This window comes from Diadema antillarum, unplaced genomic scaffold (genome assembly GCF_040938485.1).
Source record: "Diadema antillarum isolate AM-2024a unplaced genomic scaffold, OU_Dant_1.0 seq00000807_RagTag, whole genome shotgun sequence".
NCBI classification, from domain to species: domain Eukaryota; kingdom Metazoa; phylum Echinodermata; class Echinoidea; order Diadematoida; family Diadematidae; genus Diadema; species Diadema antillarum.
Window position 1 is genome coordinate 1,266,775 of NW_027271688.1, and position 17,245 is coordinate 1,284,019.

Here is a 17,245-nt window from a genome sequence, read left to right on the forward strand (position 1 = left end):
GCAACGGGATTGTCGAAGTACTGGGGCCGAGTCGGAACGGGCCGCGTTATCACGTGTAGGCAGGCCGACGGACCCGGGGGAGGACGGAGCTCGCGATACGGTCGCTGGGGCGAGATTTCGGGGGCCTGTCGCATCGCCCGCTCGTGCGGGAAGGGACCCCGGGAGGTTACTGACAGATTGCGTAGGGATCGGAAGAACCGAGGGACCTGTAGGATCGCCCGCCCGTGCGGGAAGGGTTCCCTGGTTATGTGAAGTCAGTACCGATTGTAGGGCCTGCATGAAGAATTTGCAGGCTGCTGTTGTATCAAACGAGCTGCTATTATCAACGCTAGCAGGCTGGTTGACGTTCAGTACGCTGGAGTCTACCGACTTGGTCGGCGGAGCCAGGTTAGTCTCGTTGACGTTGGGTCTAACGGCAGGAGAAACCGCTACATTGGAGCCTGATTTCTCGGCCGGACCGGGAAGAGAATGCTTTTTCGGGGCACTCTTCTTTCCCTTTTTATGTGGAGGAGAAGAAGTAAGGAGCACAGGATTACTACATGGTCTCTTTTTTGTGCTCTGCTCTGTTTTTGCGGTGTTGGATCCCGCCTTCATTGAAACGTTAGGTACAGCCTCCGCCATAGGGATCGAGCGGGGCGGTGAAGAGCGAGACGAATTAGGCATCTTAAATGCCCTAAGTCGTCACAGAAACAAGAAGCAATAACTAGGCTAAACAGCCGAGAGAACAAGGAATATAACTCCAAAAAATATGAATCAAACACGATAAGGTAACAAGTGAACGATCTTATCTGTATTTAAAGCGTAAGCTAAACCGTGGAGGAACTCGTCATGAGTAGCGGCGGCAGAAGAAAGAGGATGAGATCGCCCGCGCTTGGGCTTATATAGGGGAGCGTGTGAGGGGTTTCCCTTCCGTTGCCGGGGCAACGAGGGGGTTCAAAGATATTTTTAGCTACCGGGGGCAATTCTAATCGGCATTAGAATGGCAATTGTTATATTGATAGGTAAGTAAAGCGAAATGAAGTAGATTACAGACTGAGTATTTGAGCGCCTGGAGTTCCAGTGCCTTACTAAATACTCATTTTGCTATTCTGAGTGTGTACACAATTTAGTCAGAGATGGCGCTGTAATTTTTAAAAGACTGCTCTAATTCTAGATTTCATGCAGTTCAGAGCCACACGACAGAGTACACAGATACAATTATGTCGGACAAGAAGAAATACGAAGTGGTGGGGCGTATAGGTACAGTCTGCACGCATACTAACCTTCCACGCAAGTGACCCGACTGCTTGACGATGTCTTGGGGTTATTTTCCGGGAGACCATCCTCATCAACGCACCAACACGTCCCGGTGGCATCGCACTGCTTAGGTGAGAATGTCCCATAGGCGGTGCATCGTGGGTAATACTCGCTCCACGAAGCCGTGGGCAGCTTCTGGTTCGGGTTGCAACTCATGTGGCCCCTTGTGGCTGCAACTGTAATGGAAGGAGACCATCAGAACAAGCCTCAGTGAGTGAGTCCTATCAATATAAACATTTAAAAAGCCATATCTTCCATACAGGTCCACTGTACTCAAGAGTCACAGGTGAAATATCCCCCTCCACTTTGCAGAGCAGATTATTTTACAGATTGGATAGACTCAAAGCTTATATCATGAAGGGGTTGGCCTAAAACCATGTTTAAATACATGTATCTTTTGATATCATTTTTTTCTCTCTCTCTTTCATGACATTTTAAGGTTCTTAACCTCCCTATATGCCCAGGCAAAGCTTTTTCAACAGCACACAGCAATTCATCACAACTTGATCTACAGTTGTACTGGATATTAGCATACCCACTCAATTGTGCCTCAGTCCAGTAGGAAAATCATGCATTGCGACACAATAGGGACTAACCCATTGAGGACGAGTCTCGAGTATACTCTGGCAGGTGTCTATTGGAAATGCGAGTTGTAGCAAAATCAGTCCATCCTCAATGGGTTAAGGTGATTAGGTAATCCCAATTTACTCGCAATTATTGTTTCCAGATATCTGTGACACTTGGCTTTGATAACACTCCAGCATGCATGCCAATCGGAAAACAATTAGTGGGGCAGATATGTGAAAAAGATGCTCACATCCGGCGGAAAGTATGAAATTTTGCATATAGGGGTATTTTGAGGCGCTGATTTCAAAAATTGCCGGATCCAAGAGATCTGATCACGGGGTCGAACGCCATTTTGAATTGCAATATGGCCGCCGTCAAAGATCCCTATCTTCAGTTCTGAATGACATTAGCCATTGGAATTTGATATATAAAAGCATGAAGATATGATGACTTCAATAACAGACTAATTTGATATGTCTGACAAGCTGCGCGGCAGCCAATTTGAATTTAATACATATTTGCCATGTTGGAGTGTTGAAAATCTCTATCTCGGGTTTGTAAATTAGGCTACCTGATTGAGCGCGCGTTTGTAACTGATAGAGTGCGCGCTGATGTATTTACATTGTGACGTCAGTGAAAGGTGCATTATGCTTCCTTTTTACTGCACTTTTTGACATGCCCGTGAATGTTAGTCGTGATGTTTGTCTTCGTAGCCACATTGGAATTCAAAATAGCAGGCATTGCGTTTGTCAGACATATCACATCAGTTAATATTTTAACTCAGTATGTTAAAATACTTGTTTACACCTAATTTCAGGGTCACTCACCACTTAGAAATCGAGATAGGGATTTTGAATATTTCGTCGAGGCGGCCATATTGGAATTCAAAATGGCGGCCATTCGATGTTTGTCAGACACTCCGAATCAATCTGTCATCAAATTCAATGTGTCAAAACGCTCATGTGTACCAAATTTTGGTGCCACAGATCATTCAGAACTGAAGATAGGGATCTTTAAATTTGTTTTGTGATGGCGGCCATATTGGAATTCAAAATGGCGGCCGACCCCGTGGTCAGATCTCTTGGATCCGGCAATATTTGAAATCAGCGCCCCAAAATACCCCTATATGCAAAATTTCATACTTTCCGCCGGATGTGAGCATTTCGACCAATTTTTGTTACATATCTGCCCTACTAAATGTGCAGCGAGGGAAAAGAAATAAGGTATCACAGAGGATGGTAGTAATCTGTGTCATATCACTTTGAAAAAGTAAAAATTTTGACCATTCATCGTGGTTGCCAAGGTAACCCCTTGCAAAACAGAGACATGAAGTACAACTTGCACAGCTTCTTTGTTTATTAAGTCTACACAATAAGCTAAAAACCTGCACGACAATTTCCTTAGTAAGACATTTGTCACAGACCGACCCACTATTTGACTCCTACAATACACCCCTCTGGTGTCTAGGGTGTACAAGCACTCTAGACCGTGTAACTTGTTTGTGTGCAATGAAGGGATATATCGATACCTGTAATATTTTTTTTTTCAACTAGTAGGCCTAAATGGGAATTGACTTCCTCACCATCTGTTACAAGAAGATCCCGGAAGGCATCATGGTCCAACCTCGGCGAGCAGTCGACCACGGGAACGCCCCTCTGGTAGAAGATGGCCTGGCAGCGTCCGCAGAAGTTGACGTGGCAGATGGCGTCGGGATGGGCCGGGCAGAAGGTGGTTAGGCACGGGTTGCTGCCACACTGGGCCACGGGCATGGTATCCGGGCAGGCTGAGAGAGCTATTGGCAAAAGAAATTGAACCCATACTCCTTGACTAAAGGCTCCTAAGGGACTGTCAGATCTTGTGAAAGTTGTGTTGAAACGTCCAGTGGGCAATTACAAACAATCAATGTAACCATATTGACTGATTCAGTGTCAAAGTGTGGGTACTACGCCTGTATGTAATATTAATCATTCATTCCGACTAAATTAATTCACTCATCTATCCATATCATATTCATTCAGTATCTAGGACTATTTAAGAATTCATTTCAAATTTGCACTCAAAAAAAAAAATCATAACAGTCTCAATATTTTTTTGGTTGATGATTCAAAGACTTCAATCTCTTTCCCCAGGAATGTCATCCCTTGCTAAATTATTACAAGACTACCACAAGTTAGCGCCATGGATGTTCTTGTTCATTATTTTCATGTCAAAAAAGTAAATTCAAGTGAAAAATCATGCACAGGTCAAAGGGAGCTTTGTGATGTCATGACATCATCACCTCCCCCAATTTATGTAAATGTGGCTGCTCTAAATATCACTGTTGTAAACAAATAAGTGAAATCTGTGAATGCAATAATATCTCTTAACCTTGTTAATGTAAGACTTTGGCTGTTCATATGATTTTACTGTAAGAACTCATATAATGGACTCCCATTATAATGAAGTCCTCGGGAGTGGTAGTTTTCTTATGTTTTATTGAAATTTCGATATATAAACAATAAAAAGTATAGAGCGGATAATGTTGCGGCCTGGATTTTTACTTTGTTGTAACCAAAATTTCGTTATAACGAAAATGCACTGTATACATCTGTCATGAAATAGTCCCTCCTGTCACAACCCCTGATAAAGCTTCCCGCAAATCAACTGGCTCTAGCTTACGGTCCAGGCAGACGGTGACCGACGGGCAGCATTCACTGCTGGATCTCTTCAGCCGCTGGCATCCCGGAGGGATGGGCCTGGGCGCTGAACAGGCCATCGGCCTGCAGGATATCGTTCCCTCGCTGGAGCACTCGCACTGGGTGCAGTCCTCGCCTTCCCACACAGACCCCAACCGCCGAAATCCGGCCTGCTCTCCAAAGCAGACTGAAAAAAAAAGGAGCGGCATTAAAAAGATTTCTAGTGCGAAACCAGCTGTCACAAACGGCATCACTTTTGCGAAGTTTGTACCCTCTTTTACAGCTTCAGGTTGCACTACTGACAATTGATATCAATGATAGTCTTCTCATCTTGGGACACTTGTGGTACTTCCACTTCTTCTTCTTTTTTTGAGAAAAAAGGGACAAGATTTTACAACTCTGATCTGCTATGAATTATACAGAGTATTATATACTGTTCATTAGCCCATATCCGCCAGTCGGGTAATGCAGTTTACAAGCTGTCGGTGCCGGAGGCTATTTCACATACGTTCACTAAACTGTGCCGTCTCAAATTCAAGGTGATGTCACCAACACTTATGAAAAAAAAAAAAAATATGGAAAACTATTATGAGGTGTGTCAGAAAAGTTCCAGGATTGGTGTTATAAAAGACTTATTTGAAACCCAAACTTCAAACTATGAGATTTCACCTTCAAAGTAATCTATCTGGAGTACGTACATGTGATCTAATATAGCTCTCTGTAATCATCAGATTTTTTTCAATCTTATATACACACCCTCTATTTCAAATTGTTCAACAATGAGCACAGAGCAACGAACAAACATGGAGTTTCCGGTACGGTTGTGGAAAAGTCCATCAGAAGCGCCGAGACTGCTGGAGCAAGTGCATGCACTTGTGTTTTGGAGTGGTGCTGGAGGTTGTCTCATCGTCTCATCTCCATACACTTGCTACAGCAATCTCAGAGCTTCTGATGGAGTTTTCCCCAACTGTACCAGAAAATTCACATTTGTTCGTTGCTCTGTGCTCATTGCTGAATGACCTGAAACAGAGGATGTGCATATAAAATTACGTAGAAAAAAATCTGATGGCTGCAGAGAGCTAAGATCTCACTATTCTCAGTTACATACTCCAGATAGATCACTTTGACGGTGAAACCTCTTAGTTTGAAGTTTGGGTTTTCATATAAGATGTAGACCAGCATCATGTCATGAATTATGTGACATCATATATGCATCTATATTTACATATGATTTACATATTTCTGAATAATCATGTCGCTTATTCAAAAGAAACCACAAATGAAAAATATCTATAGCCTTTATGCAGAAAAACAGTTATCAATTTTGAAATCTTCATAATGTAAGCTTTCTGATGGTATATAAATCATAGGGTGTGATGCTTACAAATATGAAGAAATATCGAATAAAAACTTATAGATCCATGCTCTGCAGACTAGTGAGGTCTATAAACTCATAAACGCTATGGGTGGGACCACAGTAAAGAACATATGTGTTGGCCTACAGCAGTGTTCGATCTAACATAGATGTAGACCTATTCTGTCAGCAGCCTGCTGTAAACCTCCAAAGTGAATACCAATCCAAATGAAAACATCAGTGACAGGAAGTGGAGCAAAGGACTGTGGAATATCATCAGGTCAGAGTTCCTCGGCTATAATAAGCCCTATAAATAACATCATCATTCAAGCCATTTCTGCTACGGCTAATCCTGTAGATCGGCATTTGCAGCATTTGCGCAAACTACGGGATATCCCATAGATTAGTGGATATGGGTTAAACATGTGCTTTATCACAACTTCTATGTCCTGCAAGAATTCTAATTCTTCTACTTTTAGTGCAGGTTGCCAATTGAAGCTTTAGAATGTTGATTCCATGGCCATATCACTTTTGAAAGGTTTCCTTAACTGTCAGACAGTAGCAATCTACCACCAATATCCCAATACCCATGGTTGGTGACACTTCTTGAAAACATGGAGAAGTGCTGTAGCACAAGTTTTGATATACATGTAATAGACTCTCACACATTTCTGAGCACAACTTGCTGCTTGCTATCATTTAAGTCAAACAGTAGAGCAGTGAATTTCTGCCTTCCCAAGTTATAGCCAACTTGTTGGAGGTATGCACCATTATATATCCCAAAAGTACAGTCTTTGGTAAAGCAAACAACCTATAACTCACACTGTCCAACCCTAATTGTTGTCTGGAACACAAAGTAACTAGTGGTACACATAACCGTTGTAACAAAGTTGCAAGCAATGACAAAATGGGGTGGGAAGTAACTAATCTAGCAAATGGTGCCAAACAAAGTTTTACAGACACACCCTATTTGCAAAAGACTCTCGATTCTTCCAAGGAGGCACTAGAGCCATCGATCACTGAGATAACTTACAGTCTCTACAGATGTACTGCGGACAGCTGCAGTCAGTCTCAGACTCGAGCGGGTCACACCCAGGGGGCGGAGTGGCGCACTTGAGGCCCAGGCACAGCGGCAATCCCAAGGTGCAGTTGCAGTTGGTGCAGGGGTCCTCATGCCAGTGCTCATTCTCACCTCGGTAGTTGCCTTCGCGATCGATGCAGCCACTGTAAGCTGCCATTGAGAATTTCACAGTGGAAAGGAAAGAGAGAGTATAGTCGTTATGGGTACTGTGACTGCAGAAGAATGCAGCATCCAAAATTATGCAACACATCGGCATATTACAGCCTGAGGGACACCACAACCTATTCAATATTCTGTCCTGCTCAGTGCAAATAAATAAAAAAGTATTTGTTAATATGTACCACCAGCTAATCAGTGGCAAAGAAACTTTAAAAGCTAACGCTTTTGTCATCTTTGGGTGACAAGAAGAGTGAGAGGCATTGTATTGTGGCCGATGTAATAATATCGAAACAGTGAGAATGATGCTGAGATGACTCACTGCAGCTGGGCACACCATTCTTCACCCTAGAGCCCTCCTGCTCCCGGCCCAGATGGTCGGCACACCAGCACACCCCTTCAGCCGGGTAGCACTGAGTGGCGTTGAAGAAGCCGTGCGAGTCGCACGTCGGGGTGTAGTAGCTCGGCAACCACGTCTGCCGCTCGTCCATGAGGAGGAGGGGTGCGAGGGCAGAACGGACGGTCTCACAAGGGCGACTGTTTGCTGGTAGGGATTTACAACAATCATCACACACACATTTTGATTGAGAGCACACAAACAAATCAATATCTAGTTATTACCTCTGCCAAGGGAGGAGGAATACGTTTTTGTTACCATTTGTTGTTTGTCCATGTGCAAAATAACTCAAAAAGTTGTAAATGGACGTAGATGAAACTTGCAGGAAAGGTTGAGAATGGAACAGATAATTAAATTCTGGTAGTGAGCTGAAAACATTTATGCATTTTATGAAGGATTTTTGATATTTTGGCAGGTAGGGTCAATGAACTTGGGAGTTCAAGCTGCGCAGTTTTGAGGTTTTCATACGCCCACTAAAGCGTGTGCTCTAGTTTCTGCTAGGGCAAAGTGTGCCACGCAGCTGAGAGTTTATGACATAACAAAGGCTTCTATATTGGGAAATTGGGTGATTTTTCAGCATGCATATATACGTATGATTTGAAACTGTTGGTTGGAAATCACTGATCTCTATAATATGGAAGAGCAAGATCATCGGTGGAAGTACCTGCTTGGTGGAGGTCTGCGCTCTCAGAGTGCTTTTCTAGTTTTCTTTATATTTTCTTTACATCATCGTCCATATGTGACATCACAAAGTGTTGTAGTCTTCTCATCCAGTGATGGCTGCACCAAATCTTTAGAAATTCATAACTTTTGAACTAATTGTCTGATTTTCCTCAAACTTTGCAGATGTGTTCCACTCCTTCTTTGTATGGCACAATGTATGGCACAATTTATCTGGTTGATATCATTGGCTGACTATTACTAGTCACCTGGGCCAAACCAAAAGGGGTTGGCATCATTCACCAAGCTGTTTTATCGAGTACCTTATATGATTAGCAAGGTGGACCACTTCATTAGGTTAGCACGCTGCTCTTTTGTGATCAATGAACGAAGTGGGATCTTTTCTGTACAGAAGTCCTGGCAAACTCCCACAAGGGACCTCCATTAAATGTCCTATCCAAGTGACCAATTATTTCGCCTGTTTCTAGAGGAGATGGCATGATTACAAACAACATTGCACAGCTGGACTCGGGGATCAAACTTGGGTCATTTGGATCTGGAGGCAGATGCACTAGTGTACCAACTGAGCCAAATCATCACCCTTGTGTTCTACTATTATTGCCATATTCCCTCCATTCGTACATATCCAGGTTTTATTCTCCTTTCAATACAGAAGTAGCTTGACAGATTGGACTAGCTCAAATTTGACAATAAAATGCCACTCTTATGTGACACAGGGTGTTTGAAATCAAACGCAGCAGTCAAGCAAGTTTCCAGAGGCTAGCTGACTCGTGAATTTACTTACCGGCAGGGCACACGATCATCGGGCAGCACTGGTTCGGCAGGAACACCTGGAGGCAGTCGGGTCCCGGCGACTCGCACACCACTCGCCGACAGGCTGTCTCTCCCTGGTGGCACACGCAAGAGGTGCAGAGGTCGTTGTTCCACATCTGGCCCTCTATTGTTGGATGCCCACCAGCATCACTGCAACCTGTATAGTGACAGCAAGTATATTGCAGACTAAAAAAAAAAAACAAACATTCCAAGTACAGTCTAACCTCAATTATCTGGCCCTCTCATATCCAGACTCTGAACAAATAAGGAGAGATTTCAAAATCATTTCAAACTTCTCTACAAAAGTCACAAGATTTACTTTTAAAAATTCCCAACAGAAACATGTGAGGAATTTTTCAGCAAAATGATTCAATTTCCTTCAAAAACAAAATATGATTTCAAGTAGGCTCTAGCATATTACACCAATGTTGCGGTGTACACTACTGTACAAGTGGAAATTTTCGCGGTGTTGAAATTTTCGCGCATTTCGCGCAACCAGAAACTAGCGCGAAAATAAAAGCACACGAATATTTTTACTTGCCATATGTTTCTGTACGTGATATCTTGATTCCGCGGAATTAAAAACACGCGAAACTCTTCTTACCCGGCCAAGCGCGAAAAATTAGTCGCGCGAAAATATCCACTTTTACAGTATCTACTCAGCTACCACTGGGTCGGCATTGCACACGCACATACACATCATTTCTCTCACATCTGGTCAAATCGCTTATCCAGACGGGTGCTGATCTGGACAAAGCTGGATAACAGAGGTACAGTTGTATTCATGTTGACTTTACTGGAACATATCAATCAAAACAAGATAGTGACAATTTTGTTCAATCAGAAACACATGGAAAAATATTGTTTCCTGCGTTTTGCATGACATAGTGACTCATTTTAAATTAGGCATCACCCTCTGGTAGGAAAGATTCGAGCAGATTGTGTGCAGGCAGGCAACAGACTCCCTCTATGATCCCACTAGAAAGCTACTCACCGGGGCAGACGATATCGGGGCAGCAGGCGCCCTCGATGGCCAAGGCCCGACATCCCTCAGGTGTCTCCGGACAGGGCAGGGTGGTGCAGACGGGTTTACCGTCCACACAGGAGCAAGTGGTGCACTCGTCAACAGACCAGGAAGACTTGGACCGACAGGAATCGTCATCTTGGAGTCGAACAACACATGATGGGTGCGGATGAAAGAGAGGGTCATCATAGTTACATTCATTAGTAATATATGATTCTAAGTTTCTCTCTTTCACGGTCACTTACTTTCAAATTAGTATTTTTCAAAAGATAGCATCAGGGTGTATTATGGTAAAAGTTAAGAGCTGGGGATAAACATATATGGAACTAGATAAAGTTCATAACATGAGGCAACTGAACTTTTCAATCAAGATACATAGCAAAGTCTTATAAGGCAGATCATGAGCCAAAAATGCAGGCAGGCCAATACTCCCTCCCCAAATACATGTCACATATACATTGTATCACTGTATACCATGACATTCAAATTTCTATACACTGATGTTGTTTCCAAGCAATAGAAAACATTACGAGTACACTGGCATTGCCTGGACAGGGATGCATACAGCAACAAATCACAAAATGTACCCTATATCTATACCAACCAACACGCCAATTTGTACATCCACTACAATTACAGGCACATTTCTAAATATCTGCCCCAGCCCCGACCCTCATTTCCCCAAACTTGCGAATCTCACCACATGTGTAGCTCGGAAAGCAGTGTCCCTCGATCTCTCGCACCTCACATCCATCGGGGATCCGAGGAGGCACGAAGACGACGTGCTTGGTGTTTCCATGGAAACAGCTGCCCTGGGTTCGGCAGTTCTCATACCACACTTCGCCATGAGAGTGCTGACTGCCAGATTCATCAAAGCAGGCTGCACGAATAGAGATTGAGAGACAAGAGATATCTCTTCAGAGTGTGCTAATACAGAACTGGTGAACGATCATGTATGTGATGGTGCGAGATCTCGAATTCGATGATCATGACATCACCGTATTAGACTTGGCTTTGCTTTGTTGAATAGAGTCTGAGAGGGAAAGAGCTGAGATCTCATCACCTTGACTTCATGGGGTCTGAGAAAGGGTGAGGAGGTAAGATATGAGATTTCGTATTCTCTACTTCTCGGTTAAGAAAGGCAAGAGAGGTAAAAACAAAGCTCAATTCAATACAAGGCAAATTACAAGATCTCGCGTTCTTGCTTTATCCAGGAGGCTAGGATGAGATGATTGACAAGGAATTGTCTTGTCTTCTTTATGGCACTAATAAACTTCACTAAATACCCATCACAGATCTTGCATTGCTCTGGCGATTGAAAAAAAAAAACACCTCACACATACAGTGTACACCATCTCATACGTCTCTTTATTAACCCATTAACTATCATAATCTGCTGGGCTGTGTGCAAAGCCAGTGGGTATTCAAAAATCTTGGAATTAAGGGGAATAGGACAATATAGGAGTGATATCACTAAATTGGGGAATACAATGTATGATAGGAGGTGTTAGTCTCTGGCAGCCTAAACCTAGTGAGATGTGATTTCCAGGCATGTAAAATGAGTGTACTCACTGTCAAAATGATTTTGTCACATACTTGTTTTTTATTCACAGTAAAATTATCAAGAGGTGTGAGCTGAAGTGCAAAAGAATCTAATTCCAGTTTTGTTTAACTGTTTGCCTTCCATAATGTCCCAGTGTGTAGTGGGAAGAAAGAACAGACCTGAGGGTGGAATTGATAGCAAATGGCCAGTCATACTCACTTTCTTCCAGCGCCTTCACACACATAAACCTAGATCCAGTGTAGCAACACATGTAGGGCAACTCACAGTCCTCTGCAGAATCACATCTCTTCTCAGAGATGATTTTGGGTTCTCTCAGTGACGGGCAACGCATTCCTGAATGAAAAAAAATTTGATATTTGCAGTGACATACAGACCATCTCGCTGGGAGCAAATCTGACTGACACTCTACGTTTCCAGAAGTCCTTCACACTGAAATGTTTAATATTTGTAATTACTCATTAAGTAAGTGAAAAATTGAGTCCATCGGGATTCGAACCTGAGGCCTCCGGATGCTAGCCTAGTGCTCTACCAACTGACCTATAGAAAGCCCTAGTACAGTGTTCGTACTACATTTGTAGTTTCTGACCATACGAGCATTGAGATTTAAGGGTTTCTTGGATGAACACTGGACTAGGATTTTCTAGGTGTACAATGTACGTACAGCAACTGTAGCTTAGTCGGCAGAGCATCGGGCTAGGATCCGGAGGTCTCGGGTTCAAATCCCATTGGAATCACATTTTCTTTGCTCAATTTTTCACGCATAAATCACATGCATTTCTGGTCAGTTTCCCTTTGTTTGCATTTATTCATGAAGTACATAAAACATCCAGAAGGAGGGAAAGAGAGAAAGTGTGTAAATTCATGAATACAAATATGAATCCAGGGATAACTGCCACTTCTTATTCAGCGAGAGTTTAACATTACTCTTACAGGGGCGGATCCAGGAATTCTGTAAAGGGGGGGGGGGGCAACTAATATTTCTGGTGCCACTTCCGGGTTTCATTTTATTTTTTCATTTTTATTTCTTTTGTTTTTAACAAATATTAAAGGGGGGGGGGGGGGGTGTGCGCCGGTTGCGCCCCCCTCTGGATCCGCCACTGTCATATATCTATCATCAAAATAATTTGGAATAATACTTCCCACACGAAGTTCAATGAGTACATGCATCACTGCTTTCTGCATGATCTTATAAACAACTACTGCTAGTACCCATAGTGAAGACAGCCAAGTTTTCAATATACTTACTGTTGGTACACTGACATGTTGGACATCCAGTCAGCGGGTCAAGATTGTATCCTTGGTGACACTGGTTAAGACAGAGTTGGTCTGGACACCTGTATTGACTGCTTCCCTCAGCCGAGACCAGACTCGAGTCATTCAGCATCGGGATACGGGTGAGTTCAGCCAGAGTGGACACAGTGTCTGAGTCTTTCAACAGACAGAAATGAGGAGTAGAAGCACAAAGTAAATACATGTAGCTCAGACAGGCCCATTAGCTCAAGTCGGGTGGACATAAAAATGTTTCATTATGTTCCACATTTCATATCACTACTTCTGACCTCTCAAGTCATGCATACATGTGGAACATCTTGTGGAGGTCACATCTTCCTTTAACTTGTTGAGAATAAGCTGATTTTGCTGTAACACATTTCCCATTTACACCTGCCCAAATTAGAATAACTCACATGGTATACAAGGGACTACAAGATGTAGTCTTTAACAGGTTAACAATTTTCCAATGGAATATCAAATTTTAAAACCCCATTCCACAGCTTTCCACACATTGCATTCCAGGGTTTCAGGATGTTTAAATGACTGCCCTCGATAGACAAATGGACAGAAAACCAAAAGACATGCTGTCTCTAGTATCCTGCTGGTTCTGAGGCAATAAAATGCACACACTCGTATCTTTCACATCACATACACACACACACAAACAAATTATCAAAATACAGGCTGACAACAGCTTTACTTAAATAATGACCATAAAGAGTAATGCACAAATTGAGAAAAATATATTTATCTAATTTGAATAATAAAAAGAGCAGAACTCACTTGGCAGTTTACATCTACAGATGTCACAGAGGCAGGGGCAAGTTGCAAGACCCAATGGACAGGTCAAGGAGCATGAATCCAGGATGGGACACCCTGTCATGAGGTGGTGAGAAAAGTTATCAACAGTTTCAGCTGATGCCTAGAGCTGCACAATTCTGATACAAGTGCTTGTCCCATTTATTGGTTCCAAGCCCAGTAAGTCCAGGTAGACTTTTTTGTGTGATACAGTTCCTTCCATGCAGATAAGGATGAAAGCACTGCAGTCCTTAGATATGACATTGAAATGGACATTTGGTGAGTGGGGGAGACATAGAACTCAAACCACCAAAAGATCCCACATGCTTTGCCATCAAAACCAATGAATGAATGAATGAATGAATGAATAAATAGATGAATGAGTGAATGAATGAATTAATGAATGAATGAATGATTGACTGATAGATTGATGGATTGATGGATGGATGGATGGATGGACGGACAGACAGTTGGATGGATGGATGGATGGATAGATGGATGGATGGATGGATTGATGAATGGACGGACGGACTGGCTGACTGACTGACTGACTGATTGATTGATTGATTGATTGATTGATTGATTGATTGATTGATTGATTGATTGATTGATTGATTGATTGGTTGATTGATTGACTGATTGATTGATTGATAGATTGATAGATTGACTGATTGATTGATTGATTGATTGATTGATTGATAGACTGACTGACTGACTGATTGATTGATTGATTGTTTGATTGTTTGATTGTTTGATTGATTGATTGATTGATTGAATGATTGAATGATTGAATGAATGAATGAATGAATGAATGAATGAATGAAAGAATGAATGAATGAATGAATGAGTGAGTGAGTGAGTAAATGAGTAAGAGAGTGGGTCCAACTTAGGCCATAAGATGCCATCTCTGGCTCACCTTGTGTTTTCTTGCACTGGCACATCTCGCAGCCAAACTTATCGGTAGCAAACCCCCAGGGACACTCCAAGTCACAGTACTCTGGCAGTGGCTCACATATTCCTGTGACAGGTCAATTGTACATCATATAAAATAACGCTCTCCAATTTGTTATGAGCTTAAAACTGAAGAAAGGGAGACAAAAGATCTACAGTCAATGTAACTTCCCATCATCATGCACTTGGAATTGCACCAGCATATTTAAGTTGCTGTCACGGGGACTTATCTTATACTTTTGAGGCATATAAATATATGTTATAACAAATTCTAATTTGGCACACATCCAAAGAGCACAATTAGTTCACATGAAATTAATTCTAGCACACTTTTTGGAAGTTGATGTGACACATGGACCTGCAATGAGAAGCTAAAACTGATTCCCTCCTCTATTTCAAAACACAGTTTTCTTCTTGCCTCAAATGTATGTGACATTTCTAAGCATACCTGGATGCCTGCAGGCACAGCGTGGACAATGGTTCCTGTCATTGGCCAGGCCATAGGGACAATTTGAGAGTAGTGGACAGCCATCCATTGGTGGACAATCATCAACAGAACCTAGGACACAGATGGTAACAGGGAAGAGTTAAGCAGCCTCACTTGGACGGAAAAGAATAAGAAGAAGAAGAAGAAGAAGAAGAAGAAGAAGAAGAAGAAGAAGAAGAAGAAGAAGAAGAAGAAGAAGAAGAAGAAGAACAACAACAACAACAACAACAACAACAGCAGCAGCAGCAGCAAAAAAATACATCAATGCAACTGGTTCCTGCCTCCCAGAGATTCTGAAATTTCAACAAGATGTGCACATAGGACTCAATGTCCATCAAAGTAATAAGATATGATGAAACTCTGGCAATATATTCTGAAGTACAGTGTATATGTATACCCCCACTGTGAGAGGTGGTGAACTATGTAGCAGTGGCAAAATCTGTAGATAACAGTGTCATGAATATGCATTTGTACAACAAAGTGGGTGTGGCCTGTTGGGGCAAGGTGGAAAAAAAGATGGATCGAGACTGGGACGATGCCATGTGAGGCGAGGGAAGAATAAAGTTTTGGTTACTTTAAGTTTGATATTATTGGTGGTGGTGATTTGTTTTGATGTCAGAATGTGCGACATGTTGTTGGGCCACCAAGATTTTCCCTCCCTTCCATAATAATAGCATTACAATAATGTCATGCTCTTTTACAGTTGGGTTAAAGAGCGAGTCCATCAATACATCTCAAAGTACCTCTTCATAGGCAAATGAGGATAGCTATCCTCAGTAATATAAAAATTAATCATCTTTACTGAAGACCTTGGTCCATTGATCTTGCCACACCTTTGACATTTAAAGACGCAGTAATGCTGGGACACGACAACGAGGTGCCATACTCACCAGTTTGATTGACACACTGACATATCTGGCATCCCAGGTGGTTTGTGTGGTAGCCCTCGTCACACACAAGAGTGCAGATGGCGGCGCTGAGGGCGGGGCAGTGTGATGGTTTGCTGTCATAACCCAGCAAGAAGCCACTTGCAACTATAGAAACAGAAACAAAGAACACCATTAATAAAAATCAAAGTGACAACAAGAATTATCCAATTGTTTATCAAACTTCCATCACACAAGTTGAAAAGATAAATGGTTTTGGTACGTACACATGTAGGCCTACATACGGTATTTAACTCGTTGAGGACGGACTGGTTTTGCTACAACACGCATTTCCCATAGACACTTGCCCGAGTATACTCGGGACTCGTCCTCAACGGGTTACAGAGAACTACATTATTGTAGCAATCCAAGTATGCAGACATAGTCATTAGCAAGTAAAATAGTATCAGTTTATTAGATCATAACAGATTCTAGTCACACATTGAGCCCTATAAAACAACTCATATGTTCAACAGTCCAAATAATCGTCTTCCCTTAAAATCCAGCCTCTCAATTGCCGACAACCATTATCACTGTTATTGTGGTAATGGATGTATATGGAAAGAGATATTGGAAAATAGAATACAGTGTGTACTACACTGTACTTTGTCAAAAGGTCAGGTTTCAACTTACCAGACATTTTACACATGCAAATCTCACAGCCGTTGCTGTCAGTGGCCAAGCCAAATGCACAGTTCATTCTATCCAGGGGTACCTGACACCCCTCCCCACATTCAGACCCTGGTAGAAAAATAAAGGTGGGATGATGGTAATCAAAAAACAGACAAACAAACAAACAAAATGCTGAAATGATGGTATTCAAAATGCCAAAATTAGTACAGTGCACCATCTTAATACTTTTAATCTGTCAGAGCTACAAGTAATTTTATCCTGCTTCCTACATGATTCTTGTCATCACAAGGTTAGATCCATAACCACACCTAGAGATCATACTAATTAATGTATGCAATAGGAATACGAAGCATGTTAAATGGGTATAACTGAGTTCAATTGTGATCAACTTTATGGTTTTTCCATTTGGGTGCAAAAATTACTTTAATAAGGACTTTTTTTTTCAAAGCTATTAGGAAGTGGGTACATTATGAATTAAAAGTATAGGAAATCAATTTACCATTTTTGCGCCAATGTGTTAACTTCGCTCCACACCACAAAAATACAATACATGACATGACTACAGATTTT

The 17,245-nt window shown here is 42.1% G+C and overlaps 1 protein-coding gene across 1 annotated transcript; it reads right to left on the reverse strand.

Annotated features, from left to right (window-relative positions):
* Positions 1-806: 806 nt before the first annotated feature.
* Positions 807-16,682, reverse strand: LOC139739590 (kielin/chordin-like protein). Its single transcript, XM_071650193.1, has 16 exons — positions 16,676-16,682; positions 16,007-16,150; positions 15,078-15,188; positions 14,595-14,696; positions 13,664-13,756; positions 12,854-13,036; positions 11,807-11,941; positions 10,745-10,924; positions 10,015-10,182; positions 8,992-9,177; positions 7,452-7,673; positions 6,926-7,123; positions 4,522-4,725; positions 3,446-3,655; positions 1,263-1,472; positions 807-964 (listed from the first exon to the last, which is right to left on the reverse strand). Exons 1-16 carry the CDS (start codon positions 16,680-16,682, stop codon positions 807-809), a joined length of 2,511 nt encoding a protein of 836 aa, XP_071506294.1.
* Between the last annotated feature and the right edge of the window lie 563 nt (positions 16,683-17,245).

What these genes read in the sequence shown, in the direction of transcription:
- LOC139739590 (XM_071650193.1), bottom strand. An exon ending in TCAGTGTGTCAATCAAACTG is followed by an intron (nt 15,189 to 16,006) that starts GTGAGTATGGCA and finishes TCTGTGTCCTAG; the next exon opens with GTTCTGTTGATGATTGTCCA. An exon ending in GGTCACCGTCTGCCTGGACC is followed by an intron (nt 3,656 to 4,521) that starts GTAAGCTAGAGC and finishes TTTTGCCAATAG; the next exon opens with CTCTCTCAGCCTGCCCGGAT.